This window comes from Mobula birostris, chromosome 11 (genome assembly GCF_030028105.1).
Source record: "Mobula birostris isolate sMobBir1 chromosome 11, sMobBir1.hap1, whole genome shotgun sequence".
In the NCBI taxonomy this organism is placed as follows: domain Eukaryota; kingdom Metazoa; phylum Chordata; class Chondrichthyes; order Myliobatiformes; family Myliobatidae; genus Mobula; species Mobula birostris.
In genome coordinates, this window is record NC_092380.1 from 26,714,647 (window position 1) to 26,730,221 (window position 15,575).

General features: G+C 40.4%; 1 protein-coding gene across 2 annotated transcripts in view; it reads left to right on the top strand.

The window, feature by feature from the left end:
- LOC140204952 (kinesin-like protein KIF18B) overlaps positions 1-15,575 on the top strand; it is a 114,054-nt gene that overhangs the window by 40,946 nt on the left and 57,533 nt on the right. For both annotated transcript variants that reach the window (XM_072271957.1, XM_072271958.1), the window contains 2 exons: positions 2,222-2,296; positions 6,353-6,459. In XM_072271957.1, coding sequence (XP_072128058.1) covers positions 2,222-2,296; positions 6,353-6,459 — 182 coding nt within the window. The remainder of the gene's footprint in view (positions 1-2,221; positions 2,297-6,352; positions 6,460-15,575) is intronic.

Genomic DNA, 15,575 nt, shown 5'->3' on the forward strand with positions numbered 1-15,575 from the left:
GTTCTGGTTGCCCCATTATAGAAAGGATGTCAAGGCTTTGGAGAGGTATAGGAGAGATTCATGCAGTAGAAGGCATGTTTTATATGGAGATGTTGGACAAACTTGATGTTTTCTCCAAGCATCAGAGGCTGAGGGGAGATCTGATAAAGATTTATAAGATTGAAAGGCATAGCCAGATCAGCCAGCCAGTATTTTCTTCCCAGGGTGGAAAAGTCTAATTTCAGAGGCGTGCATTTAAGGTGACAGAGGTTAAATTCAAAGGAGATGTGCAGGGCATGTTTTTTTTTTACACAGTGTTGGGTGCCTGGAATGTGTTATCTTGTTGGTGGTGGAGTCAAATATGACAGAAACATTCAGGAAGCTCTAATATAGGCACGTGAATGTGCAGGGAATTGAGGGATGTGGACATTGTGTTGGCAGAAGAGATTAAATGGGCATGTGATTGCTAATTTAGGGCCTGTTCCTGTACTGTACTGTTCTAAGTTTTATGCCGACGATACAAAAGCTGGTGGAGTTGTGGGTAATGAGGAAGGTTGTCAAAGGATTCAGCAGCTCAGTTGGAGGGATGACAGATGAAATTTAATGTGGACAAGTGTGAGGTGTTGCACTTTGAGAGGTCAGCTGCAAGAGAAAGTGTAGAGTGGATGGCAGGGGCCCATAGGAGTAATGTTGTATAGAAGGATCTAGCTCCCTGAAAGTGGCAATACAAAAAAAATGGGTAGTGAAGGAAGCCTACTGCACACTTGCTTTCATCAGTCAGGATGTGGAGTTTAAGGGTCAGGAACTCGTATGGAGGTTGTATGAAACATTTGTTAGGTGTCATTTGCTTTCTTGTGTGCATTTCTGGTCACCACATCACAAAAAAGGATGTGGAGGCTTTGGAAAGGGTGCAGAAGTGGTTCAGCAGAACGTTACCTAAGTATTAATCATCAGGAATGGTTGGACAAACTTGGACGGTTTTCTCTGGAGCATTGGAAGCCGAGGGACAAAGCATATAAAATTATGAAAAGCATAGAAAGGGTAAATAGTGTCTTCTTCCCCAGGTGCAAATGTCAGCTATTAGAGAGCATAGACTTAAGGTGAGAGAAGAAAAGTTTAAAGAAGATTTATGGGGCACTTTTTTTTTACAGGGAACAGTAGGTGTCTTGAACAAGATGCTAGGGGAGGTGATGGAAGCAGATGCGACTGTAACATTTAAAAGGCATTTAGACCAACACATGAAAAAGCAGACAATGGAGAGATACAGACCATATGCAGGCAGATGGGATTATTTTAATTTGACATCATGATCAGCAGAGGCATCTTGTGTCAAAGGGCCTGTTCCTGTGCTGTACTGTTGTATGTGAAATTCCACTCATCCGTGCAGATTAGAACAGAGTGGTGCTGTCTTTTCTTCCTCTAAGGGAGCAATCTGACCAGTTTCTGACTGAGCCCTGCAACAGTCTAATGTTTGTCTAAATACTGGGCTGCATCCGTGGAAATAAAAGAAAACAAATATGAAACAAGAAATGAAGCAAGAAATTCCTTGAGGCATTTTTGTGTGCGATCTCATGAGTGAGTTACCGGGAATGGGAAATATGTTGGTGCAGTTGAGACATGCTTTAATAAAGGTAGGGTTGAACTCCATTGTAAAGGTCCGTCAGCTTAACTGCTAACCTGAGGCGTGCGTGATATAAAATGCACCTGATATTCCCTATGTACAGAGAAGCACAAAAAAATGTTTTAATCCCCAGCTTTCTGTTCCATTAGCTTGCTGAATGCCAAGCAGAATAAGGCGTTTCTTATTTTCAGAGCAGTAATTTACCGTGATCGAATAAGTCAAATCCATTTTCTGTCATAAAATCTAGTGTTTATACTTGTGATTTGTAAAACATATCCTTCTACATGAATACTGAAGCAATTTGGCATCTATTTAATCTGACCTGCTCCTGAAGACAAATAATTTTTACAAATTGAAAGTAAATACCAGAATTAAAGAAAAGAGAGCCACTCCAAGTGCTTTTCTGGTTTTACTTAATCTGTTTGTACACTTGTGTTTATTTTTCTGCTTAAATTTGATTATTTCAACATGGAAAAGGGTGAGAATTCAGTTTTAGACATTGATACTTTCTGTTTAGATCTTCTGCTGTGAATTCTGCAGGGTTTCTATGTTTAATACTGATCACCCGTTGTAGGAGGATAAAGCAGTTTTATGTACAAACTGACTTTTTCTCTGTTGCAGCTGAAGAGTAATATTGTGAGTTTGGACTGTCATATAAGCAAGTATGCAGCCATATGCGAGGAACTTCGCAGAGAGGCAAGTACTTTGACTTTTTTAATCATCTGTTGTTTTCTGTCTTCCCCATTTATTCTCAGCCTGCAGATAGGATTCTCCTTCTTTTTGGATATCACCATACATTCTGTCTTTTTGCAATTGATAGATAGACCCATTTTTGCACTTTCTTCAAGAATTATATCAATTAAGTTTTGTAGTTCTTCCTCCGTACTTGCAATTAACACAGTGTCATCCGCAGATCTGAAATTATTGATGTTTTCACCGCCAACCTTGATGTCTCTTATTTTTTGTATTATTGTTTCACTGTACACATTAAATAAATCAGGGGAGAAAGCACACCCTTGTCTAACACCTCTCTTGATTTTCGTAAACTGACTCACTTCTCCATCTATTCTTACAGCAGCAGTTTGTTCCCAGTGCAGATATCTGATTAGGCGGAGGTCTTTCAAATCTAGATCTAGAGTTTTCTGTAATATTTCAAATAACTTATTATGTTTTATTAACATAAAACAAGTAAAGAACTTTTGCTACTTAGGAAGCTGGGTGACATCAGATGCCAGGTGCGACTTGGACATCAAAAGAAGAATAGGGATGGCAAAAGACACCTTTACGAGAATGAAGAGTATACTGACCAATACTAAACTAGGCATGACAACCCGCCTCAGAGTACTGAAATGTTATGTTTATCCAGTTATGTTATATGGCTCAGAATGTTGGACAATATCTAGTAACATGAGGAAACGAATTGAAGCAGCAGAGATGTGGTTTTTGAGGAGGATGCAAAGAATATCATGGATGAAACAAACATCTAATGAGGATGTCATGAACAGAGGAAACACAAAAGGAGAAATAATGTATGAGATCATGAAAAGGCAACGTAACTTCATTGGACATGTGATTAGGAAAGAGGAGTTAGAATGCACAGTAATTATGGGAAAGATTGAAGGGAAGAAAGCAAGAGGAAGACAAAGACAAATGATGATGGAGACAGCAGCCAGAGAATTGGAAATGAATACCAATGAATTGATCCACTTGACCCGAAACAGGAGTGTGTGGGCCATGGCAGTCAAAGCTCAAACTGGGCATGGCACCTGATGAGGAAGATGAATCATTTGTTAAACTCTAAATTAGACACTTCATTGTGGGCTAAACAGTTCAGGATCTGAATATCAGAAGATTCCTATCCAGAACTGGTCAGCAGTGAGACAGAAGCCTGAATAGTTTTGCCTGAGTCATGGACTAATACCACAGAATGTAAAGGTGTTAATAGAGTTATAGTGTTTAAAAGAAAAAGTAGCAATAAGACAGAGCTTGGTTATCACAAGTTCTTTGCAACACAGTGGTGCATGTATGGAACACCCTGCTGTGGTGGTGGTAGAGACAGATACATTAGGACACTTAAGAGACTCCTAGATAAGCACCTAGACGATAGAAAGATGGAGGGCTACTTGGGAGGGAAAGGTTAGATTGATCTTAGAGTAGGCTAAAAGGTCAGCACAACATAATGGGCCAAAATATCTGTACTGTGCTATCGTGTTCTATGTTCTATTATAAATGTTCACATTACCATCTGTGTAAAGATATCAAATGCTTATCAAAAAGAAACACATTTCGAGCCAAGACATTTATTTCACCAGAACCTGATGAAGGATCTCCATAGATGCTGACTGACCTGCTGAGTTCCTCATTTTGTGTGTTACACTGGATTTCCGGCATCTGCAGAACCTCGTGGTTATTAACTTTGTGGTGCTCCATTGCATATTTTCCAACATACAAAGAGGCCGAAAGGAGGCAGTATTTTAGCTTAGGTTTATACAGGCAAAAACGAATGTGCTTGCCAGATGGCAGAGGGCAATTGAAGGTAATCTGCTGCAGCCAATTAAGAATTCCTTGGAAGTCCTTGAGCTGAACACATCAGTTCATTTGAATCTGGTGGGAGACAGGGTTGCTGTATTAGCCCACAGATATCACTATTAGATCTGCTGCTCTTTAAGTCATCAGGAAATAGCTCATTGTAGTGTTGAGTGATCTGCAGAGATATAATGTATGCAAGACTGTAGAGGGTGTTAAACTAGTACCATCATATCTTATGTGTTGTGGGAAAGGATAATTATTTCAAAAGGTGTAGAGTTATGCATTTAGGCTTATTCATTGTTAAGTATACAACCACCTTAAAGACAATGAAGGAAAAAAAATTCAGCTGTCATAATCTCTATAGATTCTTGATGAACTGTTGTGAATCCATAACTGAAACATGTGAAGGATTTGGTTGGATTCACTATAAACAAAGCATACCATTTGTCTGCGATCTGAATGATATAATTGAGCATATTTTCCATTAACTACATACTTTACATTTCTTTAAATTCTACCCTTCCTTCTCCTCTCTTTTGTTAACCCATCAACTAATCCCACCCTGTCTAACCATCTCCACAGGTCCAGTCCTCAAACAGAAAGTTAGCATTTGAAACCTGTAAAAGTGTTCAGAAAACGTTTATTATAAAAACCAGCATGTAGTACAATTTCCATATTATAATAAATTGAAGTTTTGGTTCTTGGAAATTATGTCCAATATTTAGCTCCTGTGTAAAAACTTCCATCATCCTCTGATTGACAAAGCATGATCATTAGCTGAATCCGTAACGCAAAGTTAATTCAAATTATTTTCCCTGTTTCCCACACGTGATTCTTGTTCCATCCGCTGTAAAGATGTTTCTTCCTCTGGTGAGACATGTTCCTCCCTTCATTAGCATCCGGCACTTTCACTACAACCTCCTATATAGTAAAGAATCTCGATTCACTTTTCTGTACATGCAAACTTCAGCGAAGCCAACTGGTGGTGTAGTGACATTTGCACTGGGCTTCAAGATCAGTGGTCCCTAGTTTGAATCTGGCCGGCTCCTTGCACGCTCTCCATCTGCACTGGGTTGACATCAAGCTAGCAACTCGGCCTTGTGAAAAAACACAAAAACTTAAAGAAACGGCAAGGTTTGCCTGACGCTCTACAAGGTGGGGAGATGAACCAATTAAACTTTAGAGAGCTATGACAGTGTTTCTTTATTCATCTTTTAAATTGTTAGGGCAACAGGTTCTGATGGACTATTTGTGCAATTTTCTAATTGTCCTTTTGCTCAGATTACTATGTTTTCACTCCAGTATTGCAACTTTCTTAGTGCAAACTCAAGTTTGCAGATGGGATTTGCAGAAGTTATACAGCAATTCCTTTGTTTACAAATAGTAGTGTGTTGCTTAAACTTGTGGACCTTTCAGAATACCATGATCTGTTTTGTTATTTAGAACAGGGTCAGGTTTGAGTATTTTTTTTTTCTCTAGCTGCTTATTCCTATCTCCCCAACCGGAAAAAACAAACTTACAAAACTTGGTTCAATTTAACCTTTGAACATGATGAATAGCTGGAATTAAGTTCCAGGCTTCGGGCTCTTCTATGGGAAGGTGTATTTTCTCTGTTATGTTCAAGATGATAATGTAAACGGTACGGCTAACTAAAGTACCAAGATTAGAAGTGATTGTTGTAAAGGCATTGTAAATTGCATTAAAGAATATGCTCCTTTCCAAAATGTTTTGTTTATCGATGTTTCATTTCATGGAACAAATTGAGTTGTGGAGTACACACTGTGGAAGAGAACCCTTTATTCTTTAAGACTGCATGCAATATGTTTCAGTTGAACTGCCATTACCAGATAAGCAGTAATCCCCACAATCAAGGAGATGGTTTCTGTGATGATTTTCCATAGAATTGTTGAACCAAAAGAATTTCTCTCTTCCTTGTTAACGTCGGCATTAAAATTAAGCCCAGCTATCAAGCTCAAACTAGATGTTCTGCTCATCAGCACTGCTGTCATTTATTATATCCTTTTTGAGATGAGAAACCTCAGTTCTTGGGCGTGCCTGAGGGAAGGGGAGAGGGAGCGATTGTGTGTGGCTGTCCTCTGTGGAATTTTATTCAGAACATTGCCTGCAGCTCCTGGGCAGTGACAAATTCTTATGTGATTAGCCATAACCAAACTGAGTTAAATGGACAATAACTGACTCTCTTGGAATCTTCTTTGTCTGCAGGTCACACAATTGAAAGACAAGTTGAAGGCTTATGAAGAAGGGAACTGTGCCATTACCAGGAGTGACCCAAGTACAGCCCAACCCATGCTGTCCAGTCAACAACAGGGGTAGGATGCCTAGATTTACTTAAATTAGACCCTTTTAGAAGATTGAACAGATTAATCTTAACAATTGTTTCAGACTTCAAAGGCAGTTTATTGCAAGCTAGCTAAGTGTCATTAATTCCCCATGCCCCAAATAGTCCTGTTCATTTCTGTAATGCTGGGTTAATTCAAGAACAATGCATTTGCAAAGCATCAAAATACTTATTAGGTATTGCAAAGAAGTCATGAGAGGAATCCATTCCATTGGATTTCATGCTCCTGATTAAATAACTTCATTACCCTAATTCTCTGTTCATTTTATTCTCTAGACAGATAAATTATACAACTGCACACAAATGTTTGTATTAAACCGCAATCATCCAACAATCCATCACTCAGATGAAGCATAGATTGATTTGTGCAGAGATGATTAGTAAGGGTTCCTGAATGAAAGGTCTCAGCCTGAAATATTGACTCTTTATTTCTTTCCATAGATGCTGCCTGACTTGCTGAGTTCCTCCAACATTTTGTTACATTTTGTTTAAGCCTATTATGTGTATTTTGGAACTGAGAATTTTATAAATGTTTCAGGAACTTGAAACACTGTATTATGCCTGGGCTCTTCTGAAATGCTCGACAATGTTAGCTTATCTCTAGTGGTAGACACTGCTTTCTAGTGCTGGATGTTGTTTTACGGCATGGTGCTCTGCAGTTGGTGGTCAAGCAGCTGATGCTAGAGAATAAAAATAGAAATGTACCTCGAACATATCGACCATGATACTGATCTAAACTAACGCAATTTGCCCACAATAGACGTGTGTCGCTTTACTTGTTTGGTATTCTGATAGCTGTCTAAATGCCTTTTAAATATTGTTATTGTATCTGCCTCCACCACCCCTCTTGTTCTAGATAATCTCCGTGGAAAACCTTACACATCGGATCTCCTTTAAACCTTTTTCCTCTCAGAGGTCTGTGCCCTCTGGCTCTAGACTCCCCTAACCTGGGAAGATGACTATTACTATCTACCCTATGATGCCCTTCATAATTTTGCAAACCTCTAAGGTTCCTACATTCCAGTGAGGACGAACCCGACCTATCCAATCTCGCTTTATAATCCAGCAATCTATTCCAGGCAACATCCTGATGAATCTCTGCACTCTCTCTATTGCTGCTACATCATTCCTGTGGTGCAGCATCCAGAACTGTAAATGCAGTCTACTCATGTTTTGTCCAGCTGCAGCATGACATCCCAACTCTTATTTTCAAAGCCTCGCCCAGTGAAGGCAAGCATACCAAAAGTCTTTTTCACTGTCCTATCCGTCTAAGTCTGCACTTTCAGGGAACCATGGACTTAGATCCAAGATCTCTCTGTACATAAACGCTCCTAAGATCGTTGCCATTTACTGTATAGTTCCTACCAGAATTTGACCTCCTGGGGTGCACTACCTGACACTTGTCTGGATTAAAGAAATATTGATAGGATTTGTGTTTCAAACCTCACACTTGGACAATGTAGCTGTGTAATTTGTAAACATATAGAAGAATCACCTGCAGCTGGCATTTTTGATGAAACTAGATGCAAGTTTTAATTGGCAGAATCTATATAAATAAGCAACACTTTGCATTTATCTGGCACTTTCCATGACCTCAGGACACCCATTCTACTCCATGGGCAACTGTTTCACAAAAGTGAGCCCCCTTAAGCAGCAACTAACAATGACTGTGTAATTTTAGTTGCTTAGGAAGTTAATATTGCATGATACTATCTGTTATCCTTCAAAAAGGTGTCTTGGCAACTTGTATATCCAGCCTGAAAAGGCATTGGCTGTGTAACCTCCTCTAAGTCAGGACACCTGATGGTTCAGCACTCTTACACTGCTGTACTGAAATGTCAGCCTGGATTTTGTGTTCGGGTTTCTGGAATGGGACTTGAACCCGCAATCTTTTACCTTAGGGGTGATTGATACCCAACCGATGGAAACGTGGAGCACACGATTGCTTCACTGCTAAGTGAAGCCTGACGGGTGCAGTAGATTCTAAAAACAAAGTTATGGATCCAGACTAACGTATGGTTCCCTCGAAGATTTGTTGAGTTTATTTCCTGTGTTCGCATAAAGGGCGAAGAAAAGTTTGAAGCATGCTGGCAAAGTAAATACAGAGCATTCATCAGTCGGTTGGCTGGCAATAAGCTGTTTGCTTTCAGTATAATGTAGTGTGATGTTAATAATTTAGTCTTAGCTGAATCCATTGAAACTATCAACAGGTACACTTGGTGATTGTCCTGCCAATGGAAGAGGATTTTTGGCAACTAAATTTCTGGTTCCAGTTTAGTAAGAAATTACTTAATTGTATAAAAACATTGTTCCCACTGAGGACTTGCCTTCTACTGCTTTCAGCTGATCTCTGACCTCGTGGAAATGAAAGAAGGGATGTTTCAAAGCTCCTGCAGTGGAGAAACCTATAAATCATGAGATGACAACCTATAAAAACCTGTTAGGAACTGGAAATTTCACTGAACATTTCAAGTTTTCTTTATAATGCAGAATATTTCATTCGTGATTTGGAATGAGAGGATAATAAGATGTACTTTTTCGATTTTTGTTTTAAAAAGAGTTTAATTCTGAGGGTACAGAATACTTTACATATTTATGAACAGACATGAATAGGCACTCACTTGCTCCAAGTCTGCACATATTTTGATATGCATGTGATACATAAATCTGAATTTGAAGGCTGAGAAGAGATTTGATAGTGTAAAAGGGTCTAGTGCTTTCCCAGTGTATATAACTAATAAACTCTTCTCGGGCTTCCAACTGGATACAGTTATCGATTATAATTCGTGTTTTGATGATAACTTTCACCTTCATCAGGGATGATGCCTGGGCATGTCTAGTCTGGTGGTATTTATACTCCCGTGGTCCATCCCTCCTGATTGGTTAATCCTCATCCAATCAGGATTCTGCTCTCCCACCTTGTTTACAATTGAATTCCAGTTCTTATGAATTCCACTTTTAATAAAAACAAAGGTCTCGCTCTGAGTAAGAATTGGAATACAATTGTATCAAAAAGCAGAGGACATAGATGTAAGATTTTAGACTAAAGGAAACAAGGGGGAATGTAAGAATAACCATATCTACATGAAGAGCAGCTATGAACTGGAATTGGCTAACTGAGGAATGGTGTAAACAGAATCAATCAGGACTTTAGCAGGAGAATTGAGTAGACACTTGAGAGAGAATAATTTTCAGAGCGACGGGGAAAAGTTGGGAAATAGGACTGGAGGGATTACTCTGTTCTAGGTTTTGGCATAGACTTGAAGTTGAATACTCTTCTGTGCTGTAATAATTTAATAATTTACAGTTTCATTGCTTTCTTAGGAAACATTGTCTCAACCCAACGCACATTTCCACCTATTTCCAGTCTCTGAGTGAATTTTTCACTTCCATGGACTTCAGTCCCACTGAGGTAGTTGAAAACAAGTAGCACTTCCTACATACAAACAAAGATTTTATATTTTCAAGCAAATTAATTCAAATAAACAAGAAAGGGATATTATTTCCATCAGCTTAAGTTTTGCTTTAAGATGTTGGTGTCAAATTGTACATTATCTAGCTAAATTTACAGAAGACACAACACAGAGAACAGTAGTCAAGGACAAAATTTGGTGGAATTGTGCAGTCATGGGGTAGAATAAAACTGATGCAGAGAAGTGGAAAATGACTTGTTTGCCAGAATGGTTGAGAGCCAATATGCACTAACTGGCACTGAAGGACGTGCAGGAACATAGCTGTACAAAGGCAGATTGAGAAAGCGATTTATTAGTCATAAGAGTTCCTAGGCTGCTCATACAGACGGTACATAGTGCAAAGTGAAATTGTTATATTGAACCATCATGATAGATTGCATGTAGATCAAATATATTGTAGCAGAGTGTTTAAATCACTGGACTAGTATCTTCAGGACAGGACAACTGGCTTCTCAGAATTCCTTCATAGCAACTGAGGAATTCAAATAATATATTGGAAATTTTTAATTAAACAAATATTAGACCATAAGACATTGGAGTATGTCTTAGATGTGCTTGCTGTCTTAAGTGTGATTTCTATCATATATGTGCAATGTGTGCTCGTGCCTTGTATAATCATTGGTACTGTGTTCTGCACCTTGGCCCCGGAGTAATGCTGTTTCATTTGGCTATATTCATGGGTATTCATGTACGGTCAAGTGACAATTAAACTTGAACTTGAGAATTAAACTACTTGACCCATCAAGTCTGCTCTACCATTCCATTATAGCTGATTTATTATCCCTCTCAACTCGGTATCCCTGCTTTCTCTCTACAACCAATAATGCCATTGCTAGTCAAGAACCTATCAACCACAGCTTTAAATATAATTGTCTTGCACAGCCATCTGTGGCAATGAACTCCACAGATTTACCACAAATAGGACCATAAGACAAAGGAGCAGAAGTCAGCCATTCGGCCCATCGAGTCTGCTCCGCCATTTTATCGTGAGCTGATCCATTCTCCCGTTTAGTCCCACTCCCCCGCCTTCTCACCATAACCTTTGATGCCCTGGCTACTCAGATACCTATCAATCCCTGCCTTAAATACACCCAATGACTTGGCCTCCACTGCTGCCCGTGACAACAAATTCCATAGATTCACCACCCTCTGACTAAAAAAATTTCTTTGCATTTTTGTTCTGAATGGGCGCCCTTCAATCCTTAAGTCATGCCCTCTCGTACTAGACTCTCTCATCATGGGAAAGAACTTTGCCACATCCACTCTGTCCATGCCTTTCAACATTCGAAATGTTTCTATGAGGTTTTCCCTCATTCTTCTAAACTCCAAGGAATACAGTCCAAGAGCGAACAAACGTTCCTCATATGTTAACCCTCTCATTCCCGGAATCATTCTAGTGAATCTTCTCTGTACCCTCTCCAACGTCAGCACATCCCTTCTTAAATAAGGAGACCAAAACTGCCCACAGTACTCCAAGTGAGGTCTCACCAGCGCCTTATAGAGCCTCAACGTCACATCCCTGCTCCTATACTCTATTCCTCTAGAATTCGCCTTCTTCACTACTGACTCAACCTGGAGGTTAACCTTAAGGGTATCCTGTACGAGGACTCCCAAGTCCCGTTGCATCTCAGAACTTTGAATTCTTTCCTCATTTAAATAATAGTCTGCCCGTTTATTACTTCTGCCAAAGTGCATAACCATACACTTTCCAACATTGTACTTCATTTGCCACTTCTTTGCCCATTCTTCCAATCTATCCAAGTCTCTCTGCAGACTCTCCGTTTCCTCAGCACTACCGGCCCCTCCACCTATCTTCATATCGACAGCAAACTTAGCCACAAAGCCACCTATTCCATAATCCAAATCGTTGATATACAATGTTAAAAGAAGCGGCCCCAACACGGACCCCTGTGGAACACCACTGGTAACCGGCAGCCAACCAGAATAGGATCCCTTTATTCCCACTCTCTGTTTCCTGCCAATCAGCCAAAGCTCTATCCACGTATGTAACTTTCCCGTAATTCCATGGGCTCTTATCTTGTTAAGTAGCCTCATGTGTGGCACCTTGTCAAAGGCCTTCTGAAAATCCAAATATACAACATCCATTGCATCTCCCTTGTCTAGCCTACTGGTAATTTCCTCAAAAAATTGTAATAGGTTTGTCAGGCAGGATTTTCCTTTAAGGAATCCATGCTGAGTTCTGCCTATCTTGTCATATGCCTCCAGGTACTCTGTAACCTCATCCTTGACAATCGACTCCAACAACTTCCCAACCACCGACGTCAAGCTAACAGGTCTATAATTTCCTTTTTGCTTCCTTGCCCCCTTCTTAAATAGCAGAGTGACATTTGCAATCTTCCAGTCCTCCAGAACCATGCCAGAATCTATCGACTTTTGAAAGATCATCGCTAATGCCTCCGTAATCTCCACAGCTACTTCCTTCAGAACACGCGGGTGCATTCCATCTGGTCTGGGAGATTTATCTACCTTTAGACTATTCAGCTTCCTGAGTACTTTCTCTGTCATAATTGTGACTGTGCACACTTCTCTTCCCTGCCACCCTTGAGTGTCCAGTATACTGCTGATGTCTTCCTCAGTGAAGACTGATGCAAAATACTTGTGTAGTTCCTCTGCCACCTCCTTATCTCCCATTACAATTTCTCCAGCATCATTTTCTATCGGTCCTATATCTACTCTCACCTGTCTTTTACTCTTTATATACTTGAAAAAGCTTTTAGTATCCTCTTTGATATTATTTGCTAGCTTCCTTTCATAGTTAATCTTTGGTAGATAGTAAATATTGGTAGATCTAAAAACATTACCTCATCTTTTCTCAGAGGGTGCTTAGACAGGCTCACCCCTATTGACATCAATGCATCTAGGGTTGAGAGGGTGAACAGCTTTAAGTTCCTCGGTATATGCATCACCGAGGATTTCACTTGGTCTGTACATACCAGCTGTGTGATGAAAAAAGCACAATAGTGCTTCTTTAACCTCAAACAGTTGAAGAAATTTGTTGTGAGCCTTCAAATCCTAAGAACTTTTTACAGGGGCACTGCCTGGTATGGGAACTATACTTACTTCCTTCAGTCGCAGGACACTGCAGAGAGTGGTGCCGACACCCCAACGCATCTGTGGATGTGAGCTTCCCACTATTCAGGACATTTACAGCAACAGATTCGTAAAAAGGTCATTGGGGACCCTAGTCACCCCGACCACAAACTGTTTCAGCTGGGAAACGGTACCACAGCATTAAAGCTAGGATCAACAGGTTCTGGGACATCACCTTCCAACAGGCCATCAGACTGATTAATTCACGCTGACACAATTGTATTTCTAAGCTATATTGACTATTCTGTTGTATATCTTACTGTACATACTATTTATTACAAATTACTATAATCTGTACATTACACATTTAGGCAGAGACGTAATGTGAAGATTTTTACTTGTCATGTATGTGAAAGATGTAAGAAATAGTCAATTCAATTTAATTCAATTTCTGCAATTCTCTGCACCCCAGTGTGGTAGAACGTGATTAATAGATATACTTAAGGTGAAAATAGATAAAAATCATACTGATTGGCAGGGCAAACATGAGGGCTTGGTGGGACCTATTCCTGCTCCTGTTTTCTTGTGTTCTTGTGTGTTCATCTGGTCCAGATGTTACTCTAGAACCATCAGTAGGGTTAATTGGCTATTTCTTCATTTGGCATGGGCAATAAATGGTATCTATATATCGGAGCAAATTTTTAACAAAAAATCTGGCCACCAGACTTTAAGAAGGATGCAGCAAAAATTTACAGGAAGGTTCAGGTTGCGATTCATTTATTTATCAGGTGTGCATTGAAACATACAGTGGATGTGTCATTTGCATTAACAACCAGCACAACCTAAGGATGTTCAGGGGGAAGCCTGCAAGTGTCGCCACTATTCAGCCAACATAGTTATGCACACTGTGCTTGGCAGAGCAACAACTACAAAACAAAAATAGGAAAATAAGCACTTGCCTCCCTCCCCCTCTCTCACTCTCTCGCTCTCACACCTCCAACCCCACGGACTGCTGCCTCTGGGCCTCCAGTGTACTCGCAGACACTGAACCTCCAACTTATTTTCTGGACCCGCAGACTCAAAGACCCACGGCTTTGGCCATTCAGCCTCTACTTCTGATCAACCTTCGGGCTTCGACCTTCAGCATCCACCTCAGAACTACTCAGCGATGACAGGACCTTAAACACTGTACTTGCTGTTGACAGAACCGCGAACTCCAGACTCGTTGATGACAGGACCCCAATCTCCAGGTGTTGGAGAAGCTGGTGTTATTCACCTTTGAGCAACAGAGGTTTGGAATGTGATATGCAGAATCTCAGAGTCCAAGAGGCATGCAACATGGAACCAGGCCTTCAACTCCAGCAGCCATACCAAATATTCAGCAAAATTCTGTGAAGAAAATAAATGTTGGCCTTCCCTTTAATTATCTTGAAGCATAGGCTACAAGAGCATCTCTTCCATTTCATCCACATCTGCTCTCACCCCAACCTCCCACCACCCTACCAGGGATAGGGTTCCTCTTGTCCTCCCCTACCACTCCTCCAGCATCTGCGTCCAGCACATAATTCTCTGCAACTTTCGGCATCTCCAACAGAATCCCACCACCAAGCACATCTTCCCCTCCTCCTCACTTTCTACTTTCAGCAGGATCACTCTCTGTGCGAGTCCCTTTCCATTCAATCCTCCCGATTAATCTCCTCCTTAGTAGAAGGATAACAGCACAGTGGATATTCCTTTTCACCTGCAAGGAAATTGGGAGTATTAAGGGTCTGGAAATTTTCACTCCAGCTTAAAGTGTAGAGGTTCGCCATAACCCACAAATCTGTGGATCAATGGGGGTGGAGGGCGAAAATTGGCATAACTCAGATAATTCTCTGTGGTAAGTCCAGACCAGATGCCAAAGTCAGGCAGAGAATGAAGAGTAGTTGCCTATCCTGTTTGGTCTCTTCTATATTGTTAGTTGAACATCAGCATAACTGACTAGTCACATCACTGTGCCAGATAATGATCCCTCTATTCCACCAGTCTTGTTATTTCTTTACATACTCCTTTGCTGCTATTACTGTTCTTCTGCAAATCTAACATTCATTCATTCTTCTCTTGCATGTAAAGGCATATTTACAGAGGTAAGGCATATTGCTCTATGGCTCGCTGTGGCAGGCGGGTAAGCCTCTCTTTCGATGAATGATGATATAGTGTTGCATTTATGGATTGAACTATTGCGTTTGTGGACTGTGGACATTTTTAGACTTATGGTTTTTATAGTCTGAGCTTTTGTCGCCCATTCCTTTTCCATTTTATTGTGTGAGGGGAGGGTGTTTGGGATTCATGTTCTGTTAGTTTTTTTGTGCGGGGGAGGGATTTTTTTTTTTGCGATCGATGTTCCTGTTCTGTTTTTGTGCAGGGGGAAGGGGTGTTTTTGGGTGTTGGTGATCGGGATTGCGTTCTTTTTTGTGTAGGGGTAGGTGAATTTGATGTTTCTCTCTGAATGCCTTTCATGTTCTTTCTTGTTTTGTGGCTATCCCAAGAAGGCAAATTTCAGAGTTGTGTAGGGATACATGCT